Genomic DNA, 25,238 nt, shown 5'->3' on the forward strand with positions numbered 1-25,238 from the left:
AGTAAAAGAAGAAGGAGGGGACAAATCCAATGGATTTATATATTCCCAGATCAGCATGATTGCTCTGACTAAAATCTAAGATTGGCCGTTAGAGCCAGCAAAAAAAAAAGAATAATGCTGATTCTTCGATGTTGTCATAATCGATGTAGCCGAACACTTTGGCTTTTGGCTGCGAAAAAGCTGCAGACGCACCTTCCTAATTAGGCACGATTACCCAGCTAAAAGTGGTTGTGTGCAGTCTGCCACCAGCATTAACCTTTACCAAGATCTCATTTTTTACCTGTCAAAATTGCTGGTGGCCCTTTTGGGAAGGTCTTCAGCTTCTTTCGAGTTGAGCCACTGTAACAGATCTCGAATCATATCCGAATTGGTCTTGAACCAGCAGCTTTTCGTTCCTGATTTGCTCCCAGCATGTACCAAAACGGTATGATATTCTGATTCAAGGGTTCACAAGAATTGTGGAGGTCTTAGCTTTCGCTTGGACATTATGCTTTGGGGAAAACTTGAACTTGGACTTTTTGCTTCTCGCTTGGAGAGGTTGACCTTAAAGCATAAGTCTAGAGAGTATCCTGTTGTCAATTGGAATACCCGTTTTCTCTACGAGTTATTCGGGATCATAACCAACTCGAGAGGTGGGACCATTAGGCGCCCTTGAATGATCCGCAGTAGCGTAAGTAATCACGCATCTGGAAAGGACAAAAAGGGTGCATGCTATGTCTACATCGGGTTTATTCTTTTTGATTCTTTATTTTATTTGATTACACAAAAGATGTGTTGAGACAAGTAGAGTAATCGTGACAATGTAATGAAATGACCTTCCAAGAATTAAATGTTTAATGTGCAGCTTGAGAATCAGTTCAAAATTTCGAGAATGGTCTGCAACTTGTCGTCACTGAGCAGACCCAGGGTGTGTAAGTATTTCAATAACGCTTTGGTCAACTGGAAAATCTGAGCTGTAGTCAAGTTGAAGACGGCCATCTGCAATATCTTGCCCAAACCGATATTGCTTGATGAGATGAAAGTTTGAAAGTACAAGTAGGAGAAAGAGCCCATCAAGAACTGACAGTCAAATCTATCGGTAATGCCGCCGTGTCCTGGAATAGTGTCACCAAAGTCCTTAATACCAAATGCTCTCTTCAAACCAGAGGCGAAAAATCCACCAAATGGAGCAATGAGCGAAGCGAAAGTGGCAATAACAGCACTATGGAAATAAAGAGGCTTGAAAGTGATAGTCGATTGGCCGACCCACTCAGCAATGTTATCAGGCAACTGGTAAATCTGAGGAATGAAAACTGGGTTTGGTTCGCAGTGTGGATAGTCGTAGACAGTTGTAGACAAGTTGGTAGCTGGGCAGATCAAGTAGTCAGACATGGACAACAACCAGGCAACCAAAACGGCAGCGGCGCCTGTGCAAATCCAAGCACCAAGGAAGCCTTCGACGGTCTTCTTTGGAGAGATCTCGATCAACTGAGTTCTTCCGAACGTGATACCGCAGAGGTAAGCAAAGATATCATTAACAATCACAAGGGAAGCAGGAATCAAAAGCCAAATGATACCGTTAAGAATGTTCTCGATGATCAAGTGGGATTGGAAGACAACTAGGAGCAAAGTCATGTGGGTGGCACACAACTGGGCAAACTGGAACTTGTAAAAACCCTTCTTCAACGTAAACACGAAGAAGATGAAGCCTGCGATGTAAAGGGAATAGGCAATGAACTTATGGTTCTTGTAGAAGAAGAACAATGCGTTCGATGAGAGAATCTCATCTTGGAGAAAGTCAAAGACAGACTCTCCGTCGTAGTAGTATACGGTACAAAGCAAAAAGTACCAGTTCAATGACTTATTCCAAGGGATGTTTTTGTCTCTAGCAGGTTCAGAAGTCAAGGCAATGATCTCCTTGAAAGTGAGAACCTGACACATGATAACAAAACAGATGAGTGGCAAATGCCCGCTAGCTAGGACCACGAGGAAACCCACAAGCATAACAAGAGCCCAGATGGTTCTCGTTATCAAGGCCTGTTTCTTCTTGTCGTGATCATTGTACACTGTAGGAGGTGGAGTAGCGGTCTCTTCTTGTTTTTCCAGAGGCTTGCTCCCCTTGGAGGAGTGCTTTTTATCCTTTGCCATTGTCTGTTTGAAGTTAATCAGTAAGTTGGAAGGATCTAAGCAATTGTAGCGCTAGCAATGAAACCTAAAGACGTATGAAATTAGATATGGGGAATTGATGATTTGCCGGTTTTGTTGAACTCACTTTTGTCGAGTTTCCTGCAGATGAGCAAATGAGAATGCCAGTGCACCCGTTGTGAGAATGGGTAGGGTGAAAAAAAAAAAGGTTGGTAGCGATAATCTGCAACTGGTTGCGGAAGCAGTTCCTGAAAAGGGAATTTTGACAGTGAAAAGTTGCAGAAGAAGCGAACTCACGCGAGGGGTTCCTTACAGCACTTTCCTTCTTTTTTACGTCCTTGGCAAGTGCAAAAGCTTTACCTGGCAAATTAATCGGGTCGGCTCAGCGTGTGACAGTAATTGGGCACTTTGCACATGGGTCTACTTGGAGTTTCCCGCACAAGCGAAGTACGTTATCATGCCAAACACGCTCGCAGTGGAGAGGCGAAAAAAAAAAAAAAAAAAAAAAAAAAGGAGGCAGAGATTAAATAGAGTTTTTAAATGCTTCTTTTTGCTGGAATGTGGATGCACCGAACAAGGTGGTGAAGTTTTTTTGTCTTATGTTGTTTTCGAAGAAGATGCTCTGCTTTGACGTTACGTCAGGTTTTCTTTTTCAGCATCGGTCTTTTCTTTGTGTTATCATTTCGCAACCATTTTACTCTGTAGGTGGTACATTGGCCTTGCCTTTGGGGAAGGTATGGTCGAAGGATCAGCAAAGTAGGGGTAACCATTCTGTGTTCCTTGTATTTGTTCTTTCTTTGTCTTTTTCTCGTCTTTTCTTTTTTTATTTTTTTTTTTTTCTTTTATAATATTGATGACATCCTTCGCTTCTCAAGAAGTTCGTCTTGCATATCCATATTTTATAAGTATTCACTGATTATGCGCATTCCATGAATATCTCTATGGCATATTAAAAAACCAGTTACCAATTTTTGCCACTTGTTAAAATGGCCCAATTAACTCATGACCGAAAGGATCGTCATGGAATACACAACTCATCTAGAATTAACGGTGGCAACGACATAATGATGGCTTTCATGGATATTCTATGACGTTTGCGACATTTTTGGTACACAGCGACGACATGTCGCATTTTCATCAGGTCAGCTAAAAAATCCTATCACTACTCTTTCCAACAACCAGATAAAGCTCAACAAGAGAACCTAACCACCCTTTTATGTCTACTATCCAAAACTTAAACTCTTTCGGTATGCCTTACACCTTTCCATGAATTTTTTCCACGTTCTATACTAACTCTTCAGACCCTTTCGCCGACACTGGTGATTCCGAAGCTCAAGCCACAAACTACATCCATATCCGTATTCAGCAGCGTAACGGTCGTAAGACCTTGACCACCGTCCAGGGTGTACCAAATGAATATGACTTGAAGAAGATCTTGAAGGTCTTGAAGAAGGACTTTGCCTGTAACGGTAACATCGTTAAGGATTCCGAGTTGGGTGAAGTCATCCAGATGCAAGGTGACCAGAGAGTTAAAGTCTCTGAGTTCTTGATTACCAAGTTGCAGTTGCCAAAGAAGAACATCAAGATCCACGGTTTCTAAGTGGGTTTTTCTATTATTGGCAGCCTTTGCCTATATAATCTAATACATCTTCGGATGCCATGAATCTGGTACTCATTTTGTAGATGAACAGTAGGTGCTTCAAAATACTCCTATGCTAAAGATGACTAACGTCGGCTTTTTATCTATAATGCCTCGGTGATTATCATTGTAGAGACGCTTCTGGTGGACCCTTGTCTTATCTCATCTCATTATCGCGCACATACCACTACCACATTCTTGTGCCACCATGCCTGGGGATTTGAACTTGAAGAAGTCGTGGAACCCCGCGTTAGTCAAAAATCAAAAGAAAGTATGGGAGAAAGAACAAGAAGCCTTGAAAGAACTCAAGGCCATCAAAGAGCGGTCCAAGGAGATTGAGAGGGAGAGGGAGAAGGAAGAGATGATAAGACTACAATACGGCAATGACCCCGACGCCTTACCTCAGGACAAGAAGATCGAGCTAAATAAGCTTGCTTGGATGTACCAGGACGGCCCAAAGAAGGATAGCGACAAAGTAAACGAGTCCGGCTTCCGTGAGGTTGAAGAAGACTTTCTACTGAAGCAAGAGAGCGTCGAACAATTGATGAAGGGTAGTGTTCCTGTGAAGAATAAGAAACCAAAGTCGACAAGTGCATTTGATCGCATAACAAATGTTGGTAAAACCGGTTCTTCACTGGCTCTCTCTGACGATCCGCTATTAGCTATCAAACGGGAGCAAAGAAAACAGACGTTCGAGGATCGTGCCGCTAGCAGGGACAGATCACATAAGCTGTCCAAGCATCGCCATAAGAGCTCAAGGTCAGATAGAGAGCGTTCTCCGAGCCGAAGAAGTCGGGAAGAACACCTGGACAGACATAGACATAGAGGGAAGCATGAAAGCCGTTCTGACGAGAGAAAAGAGACACTGAGACCCAAAGCACTGATAAATTATTAGTCTATTTAAGTGGGACAAAATAGTCTTCTCCGCCTCTGTTGTATACTGTCTCATTGACTGTCCACTCGTACCAAAGGCGCTCTGAAGTGCTCTTCCTTTCCATTACCAAACTGAGGCTGGCATTAACAAGAGGTATTGAAAAGACCATGGGATACCACGAGGAACAAACATACGCGCTAGAGTCTAAGCGGGTGCTTGTGATGCTTATATGACCATATAGATCAGCTTTGAAGTGGCCCTCCAACGCGTTCGCATCATCAGGATGGTTGAATCGAAAGTGATGGGCAACCCTCTGGTTTAAATCATTGGTGCCTGGAAAAGTAAAACGAAAAGCCTGCTTTAAGTCGTCAACCCAGTACCTTTCATCGGATTTGAGGAGATATGGTCGTTTACCCAACAGACTACCCAGCTCGCAAAAAATGGGTCTGATGTAACTTGTCAAACTTTGTGGTATCATGATTGTGTCAGCATTACTGAAGGAATTTAGAATTTCAGGGCAAGCTTCATTACATCCGAATGATCCAATGAGCTCTGATATCGCTAGGTCGACTGGACCCAAAGTCAGTATAATGTCACGAATATCACCTTCGATGATGGTAATATTATTTTTCCACATAGTTTTGTTATGTTCATGAAGGACAGGGATGCACTTAGGATTCTTTTCCACGGCGATAATATCTGCAGAATCCATATATTTGGCTGCAAATGCAAGTAATGGTCCTTTTCCAGGACCGACAACAAGAATGGTGAGCCGGTCCTTTTTCTTTTGGTTCAATATATCGGCAACAGCCAAGTCAATGGCTTCTTCATAAGCCTCGTACTTTGCTTCGTCTTGCTCGAATGTTTCATATACTTCTAGAGGCATCTCTTGAGTGAGTGGCTGCAAGGGATCTATAAAGAAATTAATGTACTGTTCTTGCATCGATTTCTGAGTTAGAGCAGTAGCGTGTTCACGTCCCTTGGCGACGCCTTCCACGTCAAGATCGGTAGGCAATAGAAGCAAATCAGGCTGGGTTTTCTTTAAAGCTAAAGTTTCAAAGGATGGGCTGATTATTGTGACAGCAGTAAACTTTAAGCTTTTAAACCTTTCCATCCATTCCGAAGAGAGTTGCGACCTAGCATCTAAGACGTAATCAACACGGTCTTGGAATTGCTGTAGGACGTTCCAATAATGCCAATTCTCGATTACTGGCACGACCACTACAAAAGAGGCATCCATGGAGGATAATTGACTTAAGAATTCACTTGGCTCCATGCCATCTGGAAGCCTGATAAGGTACGAGATGCCAGGGTCCGGAACATACTGATTCAAGTCCTCTAGGAAAATGTGAGATACCTTCTTGGGATCAGCACATGCAAGTGAGAAGCAGGGAATAAAAAAATCAATACCTCTCAATTGAAGATGACTGTCTTTGGACACCACAGCTCCCAATCTTGTCATGAACAGTTAGATTAAGCTGGGAGCACTTGTATCTGATGGAATGTCGTTTATAGGCAACGGCGCGATGAACGGTTACAGAGGTGCGTCTGCAGGAGACAGTAAGGGCCTTCAGACATTATGGTTAGCCTTTGCGCTTAGCAATGTTCTTCATGTGTTGGTCATTCAGAAACGGAATGTAAGGATCCGAATTAAGAATATTTTCACCCTTTAATATAGATACGACTTGACGAACGGAGGCAAGTTAGCGGGATAAAGGAAGATCCGTAGGTGAATCGCGGTCACGTGACATATTCGCCAATCTGGAGCTCTTTTTTTTCCGGAGAGGAAGCGTCAAGTCTGACTTCGAAGTCACTGTCGCCTATTCCTTGATACCCACTACACACAACACACACAGAGACCTCCAATCGTTTTAAAACACTACTCTTTGACCCAATGAGCAGGCCTAGATACTTGACCGACGCGGAGAGAGCCAAAGTGCTCGAGTTCCTGGACATGATCCATTATAGTCCCAGATACAGCGACGATTCCAACGAATATCGACATGTAATGTTGCCAAAAGACATGTTGAAAGTGATTCCACAGGACTATTTTAACCCAGAAACAGGAACATTGAGAATCTTATTGGAAGAGGAATGGCGAGGTTTGGGTATCACTCAATCCTTAGGGTGGATGCACTATGAAACACACGCGCCAGAACCTCATATACTACTTTTCAAGAGACCCATCAACTACGATAGTTAAATGTATATAGAAATGATGAGCAATGACTGTTTTTAAATGTAGAAATGCTCGATGTAGTGTAGTTTACTACGTGATATATGGGTGCGCTCCCGCATCTAAACAATCATCAGGGCCTGCCGCGTTTGACTGATACTACCCATGTCAAACCCTTATCTACGAACAACGCCCGAGGAGCTAACGTTGTTTCTAGATGACGTGAAAAAGAATGTCACGTCAGATGAGGATACCGACTTTAAGAAGCTACTACTATACCTTTATGGCTTCACCAATGCCAAGTTTGAGGCTCTTCGATCTGAGAACGCCTCCACTGGATCATCCCAAGTGTTGAATCTTCTGCTACGACTAGTCGATACGATTGCTTTAGTGCTTTCCAAAAAGAAGCATCTCCTCAATGCCGAAATCACGCCCGCTGAAATATCCCTGGTTCTTATGGGAGCCACCACAGTGTCAGTTCCCTTCGGTAACCAGAACGTCTACGAATGGGGTGTTCATTTCTCCATGAGTTGGCTACTGCAATTTCCTGGCAACATGGCTGCCACTAATGCTGTGAAGCTGCTTCTAATTGGACTCATTAATAGCGTTACTGTCCATGTGAATGGGTTCAAGTACGCCAGACAAGTTCAGCTTGCGTTGATGCGGCTACTTTCTGAAAGTGTAAATACACTTTTCACACAAGTCAGACTAATAAGGAACCATACTGATACTTTGACCGCTACAGTCCATTTGTTGAGTGTGGTGAATGACTATGATGTCCAGCGCAAGCTCCTTCTAACTGCCAATGCTACAAGACTCCAGCTTGAAAGTTTCACCAAGCGTATATGCTTCGTTCTCGACGCTATTGAATTTGCAACTCCAGAGGACGAGCTTCTACCGTTGGTAGACTATCTCAAAAGTGTTCTTTTGCATGGAATGACAAGTAATCTTTTGCTTGACGAAAGCTTGAAGTGGTCGCAAGTGACCTATCTCATGACATGGGTACATTCTCATTTTGATAGCTTCAAACTACACGGCAAGACTATGTTTCAATTCAAGACATTCAATAAGGCTACCTGTCTAAGTCTCATGAAGATTTTTGTCTTTTGCCGCCAGAAGGGTCTCGTCCATAATTTCTTCAGCAGTTTTGATACCGGTGTTTTTGAAGAAGAGCATGAGTTCACCAGTGTCGAAAAGCTACTCTCCGTGTCTCGGTTCCCACCCTCAATAAAAAAACTATCGCATATCCTCATTCATCAACAAGCTGCTAATAATAATTTGACGCTTACATCCAATGCTGTTATTTTAGCCTCCATTCCGTTCGTGGATGCGGAGCTTGACCAGCTCAGGACTTCAATCTTGGAGGATGAGACGGATGATCCATCAAAAGCTCTTCAGTTCATCACAGATTCTCAGGTATCTTTTAAAAGGTATCTTCACTCAAATAACCTGGACTCGCTTCCAAATGTTAAGAGTTGGCTCGGCTACGTAGCCTCCCTCATTAAACTTGATGGTTCATCTTCGGCTAAACTGCCGTTTAATAATAAGGCAACATTGCTCACTTTTATCAATACACTCAGCATTGTCCCTGCAATCTTGACCGAGGATTTTAACTATAGATCAGGGGAGTCCATTAGCATGTCGACGCTATCGACCAAAAACATCTTCAGCTCCATTTCTTTAGACAGACCCTCAATACTCGAGGTACTGGATGCTGAGGTCATATACCGTGAGGTCATTTGTGACTTTCTATTACACGGTAAAAGAGACTACTTGTTAAGTGACTCGTCATTAATTGTTGCTTTCTTGTTAGCATTGTTCAACATTTTTGCAGCTTATAGGCCTCCAACGAAAGATATCGAACAAGAGCCTTGTCATATGTTTGTCCTCCAATGCCTTTCTTCAAGCAGATGTAGAGAGGCCCGAGTCATTGCAGCGAGAGTGTTACCATTGTATCTAATCCATCACCAAGACGACTTTCTGGAAAACGTCTTCAAATCATCGTTCCTGGCTGTTTCTAAGATCAAGTTTAGTGACCCGAAATTGATCCACATGGCGGAATCCACCTTAATGGCTCTTAGTGAATTGGCCATAGTTTGCGAAGGAGAGTGGTTATGCGTGATATTCATCAAGATGATCGATTGTTTTGGAGAGGCGAACGAACAGCATGTCAACCTTGCCTATAATTTTCTCCTTTACGTTGCAACGGCCAAATCATTGACTCCTTACAAGCTCCTATCGCCATACTTACCAAGTATCGCTGAGAGGATCGTTAAAAAAGCTAGGATGTTTTCGAGGATAACAAGCCTTTTAGGAGTTTCCAAGCGTTTCTTTCTCAGTCAAACTCGAGACTACACTACGCCTCGCCTTCTTGAGTATTATAAGCATGATTTTATCCAAGAAATTGCAGAAGCTTCTAATATGGACAAGACTAAATTGGTGGCAAAGACGCTCCCAAGGATAATGGCCACGTACCTTTGCAAAGACGACACCATCGAAGCAGATTACATCGTTAACGTCTTGAGCAACACAAGCCCTCGTTATCAAAAGCTTTCCATAACAGATTTAATACCCAATATTGGGGAAGTACTTTGGTACATCTTACTTCAGATACAGCTTGATGAGAATGGCCAAATTGTTAATGAGACGAGAATCTTCAATGCCATCAAATATGTTGCAAAAATTAACTATGCCAAGCGCTCGAGCCAAAGGCCTGATTCACAGAAGTTTGATTACGTCAAATATATTTTGGGGGAACATGTTTTAGAGCTAGTTCAAAGGTTCTCTGAGAATGTGCATCACATCAAGGGTATCAAACCATTTCTCGAAAAGGTTAGTTCGCTTAACGCTATTCACTTTTGATAAGCCGCAACATAGAGGCGGCGGCATCAGCCTTGGGACAAATTTCTACATGCTTGCAAGCATCTTTGGAAAATCCTTCTCTTGAGTTACCAGCAATCCAGTGTTGGAGTGTTCTCGTTCAAAAACTTGACTCGGAGAGACTTGTCTCCTTGTTTGATATTACCATCTCCTTGATTTTCCAAAAGTTTGACAGTTTACAGCACAGATCTAAACAAATTGCGGTAAAGATTCTCGAGAAACTCTTCCTCGAGTTACGAGAGAAGTACAAGAAGTATGCCCTTTATTACTTCTCAGTCCCCTTTATCAAGGATTTGGATAAGTATTTCGTGTTGGATGCGACCTTCATAAGTATGATGAAACCAAAGTCCAAGCTAAGCTACTTCCCCGAGTTTACCAGACGGTTACAAACAAATAACCAATACGTCGTACACCAGGCTCTTGATGATTTACTTAACTTTACAACGAAGTATCAATTGAGTTGCCAAAGAGATGATTTCAAGGATGCAGCATGTGAGGATTCGCTATCTTTATTGGTGAGGACGCTTTTAGATGTGTCGGTTCAGTTCAAGAACAAGAATTCCTTGATTGCTCGGAAATGTGCCATGGTATTAGGTAGCATTGGGGCCTTAGATGCCAACAGGTTCAATTTCAAGACGATTGATTCCAGAATAGTCATCTTGTATGACTTTCAAGATTACAGAGAAAATGCTGAATTCCTCAGCGAGTTTATAAAGTCTCGTGTTATCAAGAATTTTTGGGCATCCAATGATCCGATAAGACAGTTGTTCTCGGCATACTCTATGCAAAGGTTTCTAAACGTGATGGGCTTAGACAATTCGATTTTAAATTCATCCAACCAGGGAGTTAGAGCCGAGGTGTGGAACAAGTTCTCGGAGATCGACAAGTCTACGCTTACTCCTTTACTTTCGTCAAAATACTTTGCTCCAGAACCACGATACGAACCCCTTTCCTTTCCATATTTCAAACTTGGAATGAAGCACGACAAATGGCTTGTTGATATAACGACGAATTTACTTCGGAGACCCCTTCACAATAATCTTAAACAGCATGGTAAAATGATGTTGGCGAAAAGTGTCATATTCCAGACTTGTTCGCTTTTAATCAGAGATGAAGAGATATCCATCGCTCAGTATTTGCTAAAATACGTGGTTCTAAGCCATATTGTTAACGGAGAGCAAGAAGTGAGAAAGAACATTCTTGATGAGATCCTTACAATCCTTAAGCTTGGCGTAGGCCAAAATTCTACAGCCGAAAGGGTAGAAGAATTGAAAGCATGCTATCAAGCGGTATTTGAAGTGCTCGACTATTTGAACGAATGGGTGTCCGCTGCCACTCACAAATTGAGTGACTCTTCACTTCCAAAGGCTGATTCATCCATGATAAAGAAGAGTCGAGAGTGTGTGGAAGGCCTACTTCACGAGATCCCTATGGAACTTATAGCTCTTACGTCGTCCGAGTGTGATTCATATGAGCGGACAATTCTTTATCTCGAAAAATGCTATCGTGATGGTAAGGTCAAGAACAACAATCGGCTCGATAATCTCAGTATTACGTCAACATTACAGTCTGTCTATTCTAACATCGATGATTACGATGCTCTCGATGGTGTTTTAAAGAAGTTTTCCACTAATAACTTGGCTGAGAAGTTAGACACCTTTCAATACAACCAAAATTGGGCGATTGCTCAAGAGTCGTTTGAAGTTCTCAGTGAGATAGGCACTCACGAAGATCGAGTTGAATGCAATACAAAGCTTCTTAAGTCGTTAGCCAACCATGGGCTTTACCATGATGTGATCCAGCGATTGAATTCCAAGACTGAAAAGATAAACGATTTGCCCTTACCTTGGGCCATGGTTGGTCTCGAGGCAGCTACTGCAATTGCTGATATCGAAGAAATGAAAAAATGGCTGACTATTGCCAAGGTTATCGGTAATAGTACTGACGTTGAAGACCTTTTCCACTCGAGATTTGCAGACTCATTGCTCGCATTAGGCGACGGCAACTTGGACCATTTTAATTCTTCAATTAGCGAGATATATGCGCTATTGGGTCAGTCTTTGTCTCTGTCAAGATCATCCTCGTTCTCCAGAAATTCAACTCTAATGTTGCAGTTGCATATACTCTATGATACTGCTTCAATTGTCACTACCAGGGGAAACCCATCGGGAATGGTAGGTACGGAACAGATTTTGAAGGAAAGGATGAGCAATACTGATCTTTCTTTTGATAGCCACTGGAAGATGCTTTCGATGCATAAGACAGTTACCGTGGTGACCGGAAACCTAGACAAGGTGTCTGACATTTTGCTTGACTGTTCCCGAATCGCTCGGCGTAATGAGCGTTTAGACATTGCAACGAAGTGTATTATGAACGCTATGACCCTTAATGATAGTGAGGCCAACATCGAATATGCAAATCTTCTTTGGGACCAAGGAAAGCAGACTGAAGCAATCAAGACCATGTCAGACAATTTAGCGACTTCGAGGTCATCAAGTCTCGAGAAACAAGCACGGAACCAGTTACAATATGCTTCTTGGCTTGATGAGTCTAGTCATTCGTCATCATCCAAAATTATTGCCGAATACTCGAAAGCGTACAAACTTGACCCGTCCTGGGAGAAGCCCTACTATGACTTGGGAAGGTACCACAGCAAATTGATGGAGTCTCAGAACGACACGTCTGGATATTTCGAGCAGCAGATTATCAGGTTCTTTCTCAAAGCGCTTGCTCTCGGCCCGTCATACATTTTTGAAGCGCTTCCCAAGTTCATCACTGTTTGGCTTGATTTCGCTCAAAGACCTAATAAAACTCGAGATGCGGAGAGGAAGCTCAACCAGATAGTGCACGACATCAAGACCTACAAGAATACCATTCCGATCTATGTCTGGTACACTTCTATCACGCAAATTCTTTCAAGGATAACACACCAGCATCAGCCAAGTGTGGAGTTAATGCAAGGTATCATTGAGTCATTAATATCGGCTTATCCTAAGCACAGTTTGTGGTATGTCTTATCCCATGTTAAGTCCAAGGATACCATAAGAAGGCAGCGAGTGGTGAAAGTACTCAACACTTCGAAGGCGACTAAGTCGTTGGGAGAAATCATAGTGAGCGCAAAAAGCTTGTTTGAAATTTTAGAAGGTATTGCTTTAAAGAAGGTCAAGAAGGCTCAAAAGAAGAGATGGCTATTGACAGATGATTTTGGCGTCACGAATTTACACACCAGTTACGATTCATTAGTGATTCCCGTGAAGAGCAACCTAGAGATCAAGTTACCAGCTACACGGCATACTAGCAAGCCGGGTTCAGCGTTTCCTAAATCATCTTCGATAACATTTGATGGGTTTGATGAAGAGGTAAACATCTTCCACTCATTGCAAATGCCGAAACAAATCACTATCAGAGGAACTGATAGCAAAGCTTACAGACTTATGCTCAAGCGAGATGATACCCGAAAAGATGCCAAGGTTTTTGAGTTCTCGAATATGATCAACAGATTATTGTCCTTGAATAATGTTGCACGCAAAAGAAACCTCATCATTGAGAATTACTCTGTTATTCCTCTTGCTGAGGACATGGGAGTCATCGAATTCGTTCAAGATGTACAAACGATGAAATCTGTCATTCATGAACAGCAGAAGAAACACGGAAAGGTTCCCCACGATCGGAAGATTTTCATGAAGTTAGATGAAGCGCAAAAGGTTGTCAAAGCCAAGTATGCTTCCGATGAAAATGCCATGACTGCTTTGATTTCGCTTTTTGATAATATTTGCGATGAATTTCCGCCTGTTCTTCACCAGTGGTTTATCGATCAGTTCTCTGATCCAGCATTCTGGTACTTGGCTCGCAAGGCATACACGCGAACTGCCGCTGTCATGTCAATTGTTGGCTACATCATTGGCTTGGGTGATCGTCATTGCGAGAATCTCTTATTCTTCAAACGAAACGGAGCTGCTTTGCACATTGATTTTGATTGTTTATTTGAAAAAGGTCTAACGTTGCCCACCCCTGAGATCGTGCCTTTCAGATTGACCCAGAATATGGTAGATGCAATGGGTATCATAGGTATCGAAGGCACGTTCAGAATTACCTGTGAGGTAACAGGACAAATCTTGAGAGAGAATGAGGCATCTCTCATGAATATTCTTGAGACCTTGATTTATGATCCATTGTTGGATTGGAAAACCCAAGAGAATCCACAGGATCATCTTCGGAAAGTGAGAAGAAAGATTAGAGGACTTCTTGATGAGAAAGAGGGATTGCCCATGAATATCCATGGCCAAGTGGATGTCTTGATTCAAGAAGCTACATCGAAAGAGAATCTTGCACAAATGTACGGAGGATGGGCTCCCTACGTTTAAAGGAAAAAGTAACGGTTTATTTTATAGAGATTTTTCTGATTCAGGAATCGATGCCTCTAAAAGTGGATCTTCCGGTGGCGGCTTGCGGTGAAGCGTTGACTTTGACCTCGTCACTGTAGATGTAGATGGTTTTTCTGAAATCGTAGGAAAAGCGATGCCCTGGTCACTTGGTTCAGGATTGCTGTTCGAATGCTCCCTCATCTCTCCCTTGACATCAGCATTGGGGACAGAAGTTGCACCCACCGAGGGTCTTCTTAAAGATGCAGCTGGCTTGTGACCCAATATAGGTTCAGGCACCTCAGATCCAAAATCATAAGAAAAACCTGCGCTTGGAGGCGAAACCAGTACTTCTGGGGGAGCTTTATCTGTTTCGGAGCCCTGACTTGCAGAGGATTGTTTCCTATTAGGGCGACGGTTGGTGATCATCTCTGGGGGATGATATGTCTGCCCCTTATTCTCAGGGTGCTTTTCGTCCTTATAATACCACTTGCCAAGTTTTCGGAGCGTATTATTCTTCTCGTTTGACGCCTGTGATTCAGATTCCTCCATCACCAACCCGTTCACACTTGGTGTCTCTGATGCGGATGGCTCCATCAAGGAGCCATCAGAAAGGCAATTAGTTTCATCCACACCAAGGGTATGAGTCGACTTGGCTTTTCTCAACCGTTTCGAAAGATCATTGATGGTTGATGATAAGCGCGTTTTTGTCAGATTAAGCTGGACGGGAGTTTCATTAGTGAGATCAGTTCTGAAGCTAAGATTATCGTCAACTTCCTGACTGGTAGATGACAACCCCAGTGTCGAGATGACCAGCTCTGCGTCAGCACGAGAGGGGCTCATGGATTCTGCCTTTGATTGGCCAGGCTCGGCTTTCTGCTCACTACCAGACAGCTCAGTATGCTGCCTACGGTATTCCTTGTCCCATACACCGCCCCTGACCAGCTCGGTCTCTGTATTGTAGAACACAAAGTCGTCCCAGTGTGGCAATACCAATGATGTCTTCACTGCTTCTTTAAGTTTCTTCTCAATAGAATTTGTAATGATGTTGTAGGACATCTGCCTGGAGCTTATAACCGGCTCAATCTTGATGTTCATTGCTGGTTCGCTTTCAAATGTGTACCACATTCTCGCAGATGGAGGAGGCTTGATCTTGATCAACATAGGACCTTGTAGCTTTTCGAGTGTCATGGAAAGAAGCACATCCATCTCTCTTGGCTTAAAACGAGATCCCAAGTTGATGTTGACCTTGGTAGCCAACTGGGCAGACATCTCACCAAAGTAATGAACATACAATGACACAAGCAAGTCACCTTCAGGGTTGATCTCCTTCAACACAGGGAAAGTTATGAAGGGAGCACCATGGCCTGCCCTTACTTTGGTAATCTGGAACTTGTCAAGGAAGCCTGGCGTCTTCATTTTATTGAGCTTCTTTTCAAGTCTAGCGACGAGGTAATTTTGCATCACATCAGTGTGCTGGAGGGACAAGAAAAGACGGTTGATGACGGCATTGAACCATTTCGTATGTAGCTGGCCTTCAGCACTATAAAGTGTCTGTATCAAACTTACCATATGGCGAGTCTCGAAATGCAAAGTTTTCGCCTGGATACTTGGATCGAGTGCCGGAGGAGTATCGGAATCCGTTTTAGATGCCTTGATGAATGTAAAGTACCAGTCTTCTTTCTCAATGTTGTAGTCAGTATAGATGAAGAACGAACCTGGGGGAGCAGGAAGCTTGGACTTCTTGTTCAACACATCCTGTAAAGTGATCGAATCGGATTCTTCCCAATCAGACTCTCCCATGGATGTGACGTTATCTGAAAGCCTTCTCTTTCTCTTCCAGTCCTTCCGCAATAAGGCGATAGCCGAGTACTTGGTGAACAATTGCCCCTCCGTAAGATTCCTAGGCCACAACGACACAACATAGTTGGATAAAACAATGACATGCTTGACGTCTTTAAGTTTTTCATCCTTGTATAAGAAAAGGTTCCCATGCTTCAACACAGCATAATAGCGATGCTTCTTATTGCCGCCCTTCGGAGGAGCACCGGCAGCAGGAGCCAGAGTAATTGAAGCAGCATCGGAATCATTGACCGAGGAAACTTCGCCGTTCGAATCCTTCGTCTTGGCTCCGGAATTCTTCACAAGCTTATACAATGATGAATATGCCAGTTTGCCTTCTTGAGAGTCAGCTACCAGCTGAGTAGATGAGTTTATCAGATCAGTAGACTCTAGAAACTCATTGGTAACAATGATCCACCCTTGCTTATAAGCGTCAAGCCCCGACAGGTTCTGCTCTTCAAGTTCACTGGCTTTAAGGCCTGGTTCCTCTTCATCGGACTCGGGTGCCTTTGGCTGTAGATAGACGAAAGCCACTAGAAGCAACGGTATAAAAGTGACGCCACCAAGAAGGTAAGCGTATATGAGATCTAAAATGTACATCTAGGCCTGCTTAGTTTACCTGAGTTCACTGGGTGACGAAGGAATATATGTATGGAATGGGAGTATGGTTGAGATGGTTAAAGTTGAGGTTTGATACGTAATAGTATAGTATGGGGAACTAGTAGTGCGACTTCCGAGGGTAGACACAGGGTAGATTGCTGAGAGATGGCGGCTCATGAGGCTCAGTGAGAATGTATGGGGCCACGTGATATCCGAGGGTAAACACACAAAGCGGTAGCTGCAAGAAAACGCTGCTCTAGATGATGAGCTACACCAGACGTATCAAAAGGATGCTTGGGAATTATATATATATTTACACATGTAATACCTTATTACCTAGAAAGAAATGAAAGCAAGAAGTGAAGCTTTAATGCTGTGACACTCAGTCATATCCATGAGTGTATAATTACAAGAAAAAGTCGTTAATCAATAGTCTGGAAGTGCCAACCATTTCGCTGGACTTACCGGTCATGACCGAGTTCAGGTTCAAAATTTTGGAAATATCCTGAGGCTCAGCCCATGGGTTTTGGTCACTCAACGACAAGTTCAACTTGTCATCGCGCCTGTAATGGAACGAGACGTTTGGAAGCTGTGGCATGAAGGTGGTGCTCAGAGGCATCTCCTCCTGCTCCAGGTCTGTCGGAGAGTTTGCGGATTCGTCATCGTCGTAGAACAAGTAGTCCTCAATGGAATTGCCGAATTTCGGCTTGTTGAAGTTGACATTCTTAAAGAATGGCACTTCTCTGCCCTTTGTGGTTTGAGATGGCAAGGAAGCGTCAGCGCCACTTGCATGCTGGTTGGACTTCTTATTAAGAATGGAGAAGCTTGAGTTGTCATTGTGAATCTCAATTGGGCTCTTGTATGCGGATAAGTAGTATGAGCGCAAATTGTCTTTGATCACCTTTGAGAAGTCCAACTCCATGTTGGGGTATGGAGAATGCAAGGGGGAGTCTTCAAACTCAGAGGATGCAGAGGCATCTGTAGAAACAGATGATGACGATGCTGTGAGAGACCTTGGAGAGTTAGGTTCAGAACCGGACTCATCCGTTTCCAAATCGAACAAGATGTCATTATTGAGATTGGTCAAGCATAAGAGCTTCTCAACAGGGTCAATCTTATCATCCTCAACGGCAAGATTGGTCATAGACTTTGACTTCTTTGCCGGAGTCTGTTGGTTCTGGAACAGCAGCTCGTGGAGCGGTTCCGACTTTCGTTTCCGGGAAACGGCATCAGTATGAGCTGCTTTGTTAGTGCTATCCATGGTGACTTCCTTAGCCTTTGGGGTAGGAGTACGAATGCGACAAGACTTACGGGTCATCAAAGCAGTTGAATTGAAGTTGTTGTTGAACTGGGTAGTCCTTATTTTTTGTTGTTGTTTGTAAAGTAGAATTGAAGGTCCCAGGGGGGTAAAAATGAAGTGAAAAAAAAAAAAAAAATGGGAAAAAAAAGCCTGTACCTGATAGACACTTATAAGTGGGACTGGTCTGTTGGGAATGTTTGAAGGAAAACGGCTTGCAATTAACCAAAACTGGTTGGAGGATGAAGGGAAAAAGATGTAGCTTAAAACTAAAAAAGGGATAGTGGAGGGGAATTCAAGCCGAATATAAATATATGCTTGCCTCTAGGCAAAAAGGCATGAAAAAAAAAAAAATTTAATCGCGCCGCAGACGCCGCACAATTGCTTTATCGTATACAGGAATCTTGCAGGCCAGTGATGAAAGAGTGAAAAGAAAGAAAAAAAAAGTTGGACAAACAGCAAAAGCAAGGATAACTTGAAACTACATGGTGGGGACATGGCCAGACATGACGTCGATACCAGGTAGCCCTAGATAAGCCATTCCCGTTGATTTTCTTGTCAGGGACAAACCGGAATCCCACTTTTTTCGGAACGTCGCCCCAACGGTTTTTGCATCCGACGCACGTTCGGTGCCACTGCGGCGTATTGGAAAGAGAGAGCGTCCCGCGCATACGGTGAATGGAATGAAGAAAAAAAAAAAAAAAAAAGGAGGCATAGAGGGTGTAGGTGAAAAAAACTGGATAGTAGACTAAAACTATGGGGTGAAATTTCACCGCAAACATAGTCCAACACGGGTAAAAGAAGGCCACGAGGGGGGGGGTGAGGAAGACGTAGCTTTTCCCCCCACTTGAAAAAATACCAGTATTGAAAAAAAAGGAGAGAACGGTAAATCGGTATTGTCTATTGTCTTGTCTTGGAAGGTTACTTTTGAGCCTTTATTTTTTTTTTTTTTTTTTTTTCAGTCTATTATGGTGAGGCGATTTTTTAATGCTGGGACCGCTCTTTTGACGAATCATATACGGGTCAAATGTAAAGGTTCATAGAGAGAGGAAGAAAAAAAAGCGTACAAAAGCGAGAAAAAAAAGTGCGAAAAAAAAAAAATTCCAGCCAGGGAGAGGCGAAAAAAACAACCGGCGGCATGTACAGGAACGCCGCATGACTTCATTATGAGAAATACCTTGTTCGCTGCGGCGATGTTGCACGAGTCCGGCACGCAAGCCTTATAGTGGAACGGCATATGCACTATCGCATATCCTTTTTTTCCCATTTCACCTTTCCTGGTTGGTCTCACTTTCACGGAACCGGCCCCTCCTGTGGGAATACGTGGTAAGTACATGTTTCACTTTAATGTACCACCAAAACATTGGCATTTTTCTATTTTGTTTTTCATGTTTCCCATTGCTTGGGCTTATTTGAAGCCCTTTCGTTCTTCGTCTATCGGTCATTGCTTGCTTGCAAAAGGAAAGAGACCTTTCACTGTTGCATGATCTCAACGAAGCTTCTCACCAATTTTGCCGCCGAACCACAAAAATGGACCTGGCACCAATAAAAAAAATTCTGGCCCAGTGACCTCCCAGTGAACTAAACCTTCAAAAAAGAAGCTTCGATAGATATGTACGAAATTTCAGGGTCATGGGTTGCTCTTACATAGAAATGGGGCTTTTCTTGCATTTAGCGTCCAGCCAGTTAGATGGAACTTACTACCACTGGTGTATTTTTTCGCTCTAGGTCCGAACCCGTCAATTCATGTATAAATTTGAGCCCCAGCCAGGTGACCTCTCACGTGTAGTTAAGGATAAGGAGGGGACACTTGGTTGGGGTTGGTGAAGAGGAGTAGGCTAAAGAGGGGGGAGGGGGGAGTTTTTTGGTAGAGATAGGCCAATTGGAAAGTGACATATTATCTGTGAATGCTTAATCTTGCGTACTATCTATTGGCTGCGAAAAAAAAAAAAAGTGGGAAGACGGGCCATGCTTTTTTCTTGCTTTACAGAAGTGATGTAAGGGAGTGGAGGGGAATCAGGTTCGCCAAGGCTGGACATGCTGTTTGGTAAAGGTGGCTCTCATTTCTTGTGAATTTCAGGAGTACAGTAGTAGCTGTAGTTCCCCGTTCTGTGTGAGGAGAAGGAGTACCAAAGGGTGGGCGTAGCGTATTTTTGGGGAAGCAATCTGGGGCTTTGGGGGATGTTCTCTATAAACGAAAGAGCCCCACAGGATTGTTCTCTGGGATTGCCGGAACACTAGGATTATAGGAACACTCCGTTCTGAGGCACTGACATGCAGTGGAAATGGCTTCTCCCCATCAAACGGATTGTTCTTCCAGCATAAGATCTAGAGGAGCATACAATGCAAAGGGGTAGCCCATATAGAAGGAGGGCATGCTATAGAAGAGGAGTTTCAGATCATTGTTTCGGTGCGTTTAGTCTGGATGCTTCTCTGCTTATTGGTGGAGCTCTGATAGCTGTCCATTACCTTACAACCACAGCACAGCCAATGCAAGGCTAGAAGTGGTCTTTCGGTTTAGAACTACCCCAGAAATGGCTTAGACTCCGCCTATCTGGCAGCAAACATCCTATTTACGGCCGAATGCCAGTTTCACCCTTTTGCATAGTCTTCTTTCGCAGCCATTCCACTCAAAAGCCTTCCCACGGCCCGGCCAGCACCACAACGACTCTGATTCACCGCAACCCAAGCCAAACTGACCACGTTCTTTCCCCTAAAACTACACTTTCCTACCCTCCCTCCCTTGCTTTTCCAATCATCGTTTTTTAGCTTGGCCCCTAGTCCCTGCTTTGCCAGGCTGTCAAGCCCCAGCCGTTGAGGCGGCTAATATGCGCGCGTCCAACTACCACTAATCTTTCAAACAACCACTGATGCTGGTACCATGCTCCTTACCTTCCTAATACCATGTGTTCTAGCCTCTGTTGGTGATAGACTCCCGCAATACAAGGAATGCCTGACCCAGTGCTTTGAAACGCAGTGTATCACCCAAGGTACATATCTTCCTCAGCATGATATCAACTTCTTGGCTAGGCACCTATTCCTATGGTCTTGCCCTCTGGATTGTGACTACAAGTGCAGAAGCCATGTTGCAGGGATCAGAGAAGCCCAGGGACTACCCGTGGTGCAGTTCCATGGCAAATGGCCCTTTGATAGGGTCATGGGCGTCACCGAGCTCTTTTCCACCGTGTTCTCGCTTGGCAACCTTTACGTCAACCTTATCAATTTGGTCACATACAGCAATGTCATGAGAAACGTCAACCAGGGGAGCAAGAACGGTGCAGCGAAACACGTCATGTTGCTTCAGTACTGGATACTATTGGCGGTTTCTGTGGTTGGTTGGCTTTTTAGTACCATTTTCCATACCAGAGACGTTCCCGTGACAGAGACTCTAGACTATTTGGGAGCGGGCGCAATCATCATGGCTAATTTTAATGCCATTAGTGTACGCTATTTTGAGTTGTTCCGGGTCGAGAACAAAAAGAAACGGCAGGTATACCAGTCTGGGTTGCTTCTCATACTTCTTTTGCACTATCTCAAGCTTGCGCGGAAATGGGACTACCAGTATAACATGAAATATAATTGCGTTATCGGACTTAGCGCCCTGGCGCTCTGGATCCTTCATTCGTTGCGTATCTACAAACGTTACGATCACCAGCAGTTTGATGCTATCCAATTGCTTCCCTACGAAACCAAAATCCAACGGAAAATAGGGGTCATTTGCAAATTACGGTCAAAACTAATCCCCCTTATCCCGGTAGCACTCAATGTGTTCCTAACGCTATCGTTATCTTTGGAGCTTTTCGATTTTGCACCCTTTGGTCGCCTTATAGACTCACATGCGCTCTGGCACTTGTGTACGATTTTCCCACCGCTTATCTGGTACGACTGGAATTTGTGGGACTTAGAACTTTCATTGATAACGAAAATGGCATGAAAATGTCACCTACTTAGAGAAATTGTACATGCCAACGGGCCGCAAACCGGTGCTTTGTGTAACTCAGTAGCAGCAAATGTGCAAGCCAGGTGGGCTTCTTGTACAGTACGGAAGCCAGCCATCGCTCAGTTAGTACTTCGCAAAAACAAAACCGGTAACCTACATAACATGGGGCTTAAAGAAAAGCCTAAAAAATTAATATTAATGATACACAAGTGTAGTGATGATGCAAGGTGTGGAATGATGAAAAAGTTAAAATGCTGGATGAAAAAATCTTCAAGGTTCAAACCCGAAGGGTAATATAACGAAGGGAAAAATTTATGCCATTGTGAAGGGTGGGTAGTGCATGTTGAGGCCTATTCTCAGGAACGGCATCAAAAACGGGAAGAATGTCCAAATTAATTAGGAAATGAGCGAGGACAAAAAAAAAAAAGCCCTCCCCAAGTAAATCAGAGACACAGTCTCTTCACAAAAACGATTTGCAACAGTAAAAGAAAAACAAACCCAAAGTCTAGACAAGCTGGTCGGCCATTGACTTAGGCGTGGGCTTCTTCGCCGCCCGGCTCCTCCTAAGCAAGGTGTACCCAAGCTTACCAAGGCATATGCTAAGGATCAAGGCGCCCAAGATAACTGGGCCTTGGTATTGGGGCGAGACGATGCTGCTGGCAGTATCTGAACGGTCGTAGTAAGCATGCTCAGACATCAACACATGGTCGTTTTGGGCGTTTGGAAGCATGGCTGGAGGAAGGAAGAAGACTAGTAGTGGTTAAATTTGGCCGAAGGAAATTCGGGCATATATAAGTAACAGGGAGTGGGTATTAGTGTCTGGCTTAAAATAGATGCAGTGCGTGCTGAAGAGTTTCCGAAAAGAACAAAAAAAAAAGAGTGCGTGCGGTTGCAACCCAAATCAGGGTTCGAATCAGGAAGGGACATTCAGGGGTAGCAATGGAAAGGCTGGGATTTCGACAAGAGGGTTCTTTGGGTGAGTGTTCCCGAGAATAGGGAGTTTTTTCGACTTTTCCGGGGCCTCCCACTCCTTATGCTATTGTCCAAGGAATATGGCTCGACATTCATCCATGCGAGTAATATAACTAGCCTTGCGAAAAGGTAAACAGAGCTTCAGGTTGAGACCACAGTGTCTGCAGTACACACACTAGAAACAGCAACTGCTACAAAGCCAAGTTGCAATAACAATAATAAACCTTGGTTATATTAAGTCATCTTACTTACGGAACCGAGCGAAAAACCCATGCCTCCTCCTACTACTCTTAACCTTCTTATCTGATTTGGCTGTCTCTTTAGCCGCCACAGTGTTTGTTGCTGGTGCCTTCGGCGCTTCCGGTAAGGGCTTTTCCTCGGTGGTAGTAGCAGTGGTGGTGAGCTCTGCCCGCAGAACTGGTACATTTGCTATCACAAGCTTTTCAAGGGCCAAAAGGAGGAAGTCGTGCCACACCAGCAAAATTGTATCGACTCCTTGGCCTCCAAAGTAGTTGATTTGGAAGTTGCTGCAGATGGTCTCTACAAGAACATTCATCACTTCCTTGGTTTTCTCGGCAACTTTATCTTCTTCCAGGATAAACGTACGGATCAGTTGCATGAACGTTTCGTTGAATACTTTGGCAAGAACATCGAAAAACGCATAATCCGAGTCGTTAAAGTAGAAGAAGAATTGCCCAGCGAGTGTACTGATCTCGGCATCGCTCATGTTTTCTAAATCCTCTTCTGTCACTTTACACTCCAACACATGTAAGTTGTATAAGGCGTAATCTGTGAGGGTGATGAAGAAACGCTGCACAATGTCCACTGGAGGAAGCCATTCGTCAAAATCTTCATTGGTGGTGGATGAACGGGCATCGTAGTAGACGTCTCTCCAGAAGGATTGCGTGTGCCACAAGTCCCTAATACAAGTCTCCTTGTCTGGCTCCTCTTCAAAGTCTTCGACTTTAGTACCTTCTTTAAAGGCTTTCTCGGTATTCCTCCGAGTCTTAGCGTTCTTCTTGACTAATGCTTGGTCAACCACAATGAGGTTCTTTTTACATGATGCACCAAACAAATGGCAGTGGTTGTACGCATCATAGTCCCAGACCTTCGACCAGTACTCTGGTTTGGGCAGTTGACTAAGGGAAGTAGCGATTTTGCCATACGATTCCTCGAACCTCTCAAAGTAAGTATAACGAAGAGTGTTGATGGTTTCAGGGCTAATAAAACGCTCGTCGTTCTTGTGGATAGCGTTGAAGGCTTCGTTTTGAGGGTGGTTCCACACCTTAGCTGCAATCACGTCAAACTTGTAATCATATTCCATGGATTTCTTCTCGTAAGGAGTATCGAGTTGTTCATCAAACGCCTTGAGTTTCTTCGCATCGAACTGGCCTGGCTTATGAGAACGACTACCACGAAGGCTGCTGCTCAGGGTGAAAATCGAGTGCTTCGAATGAGTAGATCTGGCTGATCTTGTTCTGGTCAAGGCATTCAGGTCGGATCTTTTGATTGGCGACGAGGATCTTCTCTGGCTCTCGACTTTCTGGATTAACCTTTCGGTCCCTGAAGCAGGGACCATTAGCAAAGCTGACATGTTTGACATTATGAAAAATTTGGCCGAAGACCTTCTGTTTTATACAACGGTGAAGAGATAAGCCACACGTCCTGTGATATTAAGCTGCAAACGAGACGGGAAAAGATAAGATTTGGAAATAGACGGCTACGGAAGAAAAAGAAGGCTTTTATTTGACACGAAAGCGAAAAAAAAAAATGTGGCAGCGGGATTCCCTGACACTTCGACAGATCCCGGCTTTGTACGCCCAGAGGGTATTAAGAAGCGCTTAGCGTATTGTTCTTATTAAGGCAAATTAATTTCGGCCTTGAGCCGTATAATGCGGCGGCTAATCCGAGAAGAACAAAAAGGACTTTGAACTAGGAGACGCGTCTGGTCCCACCCTTAGCGAAGCTATTCATCCTATTCCTCGTCTAACCTTTAAAAGCATCTTGGGTGTTTGGAGCCTTAACGCGAGCACCCTAAGCGAGGGTCCAGGCACAGACTAGCAGATCGCTTTTTCTCAATGCGGACGAGCATAAATTCGTTTAATTTAAGCCCTATAAACAGGCAGGTCCAAGAGACACAAACTGCCCTATAAGCGTGGGATCCGCCATATGGACCAGACTGGTTCCTTTGTCTAAGCATGTCGTTTCCGCTCGTCAACGGCTTATCTCGGGGGGGCACATTCATATTTTTTGGACGTCTGCGTTTTTGGACAATAGCAGATGTGGATGTGAAAAATTAAGGTGGAGAGAAACCACAAGAAGAGGAGGAGGAAAAAGAGGAGGAAGAATAAAGATTTGGATTTTTGGATCTCGGGTTAAAGAAGACGCCGAGCCCCGAGGGATTTTTCTTTGTAGGAGTACTCGTTATGTCGTTATGTGTCGTTGAACTTGGCGTGCGGTGCAGCTGGGTAGTCTTTGTTCAGGCAGAATTGGGAAAGAAGTACGAGTTGTTCGTGGACCAACAACAAGAAAT

At 43.8% G+C, this 25,238-nt stretch overlaps 10 protein-coding genes across 10 annotated transcripts; 5 read left to right on the top strand and 5 right to left on the bottom strand. All coding sequences in view use genetic code 12, as the record gives it.

The window, feature by feature from the left end:
* Positions 1–852: 852 nt before the first annotated feature.
* On the bottom strand, positions 853–2,127 carry CDS1 (phosphatidate cytidylyltransferase; the record flags this gene model as incomplete). The annotated part of the gene is made up of 1 exon (XM_025486861.1): positions 853–2,127. One exon carries the CDS (start codon positions 2,125–2,127, stop codon positions 853–855), a length of 1,275 nt encoding a protein of 424 aa, XP_025340309.1.
* Positions 2,128–3,340: 1,213 nt separating this feature from the next.
* On the top strand, positions 3,341–3,724 carry SUI1 (translation initiation factor eIF1; the record flags this gene model as incomplete). Its single annotated transcript, XM_025486862.1, has 2 exons — positions 3,341–3,371; positions 3,426–3,724. The coding sequence occupies 2 exons, from the start codon at positions 3,341–3,343 to the stop codon at positions 3,722–3,724; spliced, it is 330 nt and encodes a 109-aa protein (XP_025340310.1).
* Positions 3,725–3,971: 247 nt separating this feature from the next.
* CXQ85_003210 (U2-type spliceosomal complex subunit) lies at positions 3,972–4,658 on the top strand (the record flags this gene model as incomplete). Its single annotated transcript, XM_025486863.1, has 1 exon — positions 3,972–4,658. One exon carries the CDS (start codon positions 3,972–3,974, stop codon positions 4,656–4,658), a length of 687 nt encoding a protein of 228 aa, XP_025340311.1.
* A 453-nt stretch (positions 4,659–5,111) lies between these two features.
* On the bottom strand, positions 5,112–6,099 carry CXQ85_003211 (uncharacterized protein; the record flags this gene model as incomplete). The annotated part of the gene is made up of 2 exons (XM_025486864.1): positions 5,112–5,131; positions 5,169–6,099. The coding sequence occupies 2 exons, from the start codon at positions 6,097–6,099 to the stop codon at positions 5,112–5,114; spliced, it is 951 nt and encodes a 316-aa protein (XP_025340312.1).
* A 432-nt stretch (positions 6,100–6,531) lies between these two features.
* CKS1 (cyclin-dependent protein kinase regulatory subunit) lies at positions 6,532–6,840 on the top strand (the record flags this gene model as incomplete). Its single annotated transcript, XM_025486865.1, has 1 exon — positions 6,532–6,840. One exon carries the CDS (start codon positions 6,532–6,534, stop codon positions 6,838–6,840), a length of 309 nt encoding a protein of 102 aa, XP_025340313.1.
* Positions 6,841–6,978: 138 nt separating this feature from the next.
* Positions 6,979–14,057, top strand: MEC1 (protein kinase; the record flags this gene model as incomplete). The annotated part of the gene is made up of 2 exons (XM_025486866.1): positions 6,979–9,645; positions 9,693–14,057. The coding sequence occupies 2 exons, from the start codon at positions 6,979–6,981 to the stop codon at positions 14,055–14,057; spliced, it is 7,032 nt and encodes a 2,343-aa protein (XP_025340314.1).
* Positions 14,058–14,078: 21 nt separating this feature from the next.
* Positions 14,079–16,496, bottom strand: CXQ85_003214 (uncharacterized protein; the record flags this gene model as incomplete). Its single annotated transcript, XM_025486867.1, has 1 exon — positions 14,079–16,496. One exon carries the CDS (start codon positions 16,494–16,496, stop codon positions 14,079–14,081), a length of 2,418 nt encoding a protein of 805 aa, XP_025340315.1.
* A 406-nt stretch (positions 16,497–16,902) lies between these two features.
* Positions 16,903–17,814, bottom strand: CXQ85_003215 (uncharacterized protein; the record flags this gene model as incomplete). Its single annotated transcript, XM_025486868.1, has 1 exon — positions 16,903–17,814. The coding sequence occupies one exon, from the start codon at positions 17,812–17,814 to the stop codon at positions 16,903–16,905; it is 912 nt and encodes a 303-aa protein (XP_025340316.1).
* Positions 17,815–20,674: 2,860 nt separating this feature from the next.
* CXQ85_003216 (uncharacterized protein) lies at positions 20,675–21,727 on the top strand (the record flags this gene model as incomplete). The annotated part of the gene is made up of 1 exon (XM_025486869.1): positions 20,675–21,727. One exon carries the CDS (start codon positions 20,675–20,677, stop codon positions 21,725–21,727), a length of 1,053 nt encoding a protein of 350 aa, XP_025340317.1.
* Positions 21,728–22,238: 511 nt separating this feature from the next.
* On the bottom strand, positions 22,239–24,308 carry CXQ85_003217 (uncharacterized protein; the record flags this gene model as incomplete). Its single annotated transcript, XM_025486870.1, has 2 exons — positions 22,239–22,483; positions 22,994–24,308. The coding sequence occupies 2 exons, from the start codon at positions 24,306–24,308 to the stop codon at positions 22,239–22,241; spliced, it is 1,560 nt and encodes a 519-aa protein (XP_025340318.1).
* Positions 24,309–25,238: the final 930 nt, after the last annotated feature.

The sequence above is a fragment of the Candidozyma haemuli genome (genome assembly GCF_002926055.2).
Source record: "Candidozyma haemuli strain B11899 chromosome Unknown E_2014730914, whole genome shotgun sequence".
NCBI classification, from domain to species: domain Eukaryota; kingdom Fungi; phylum Ascomycota; class Pichiomycetes; order Serinales; family Metschnikowiaceae; genus Candidozyma; species Candidozyma haemuli.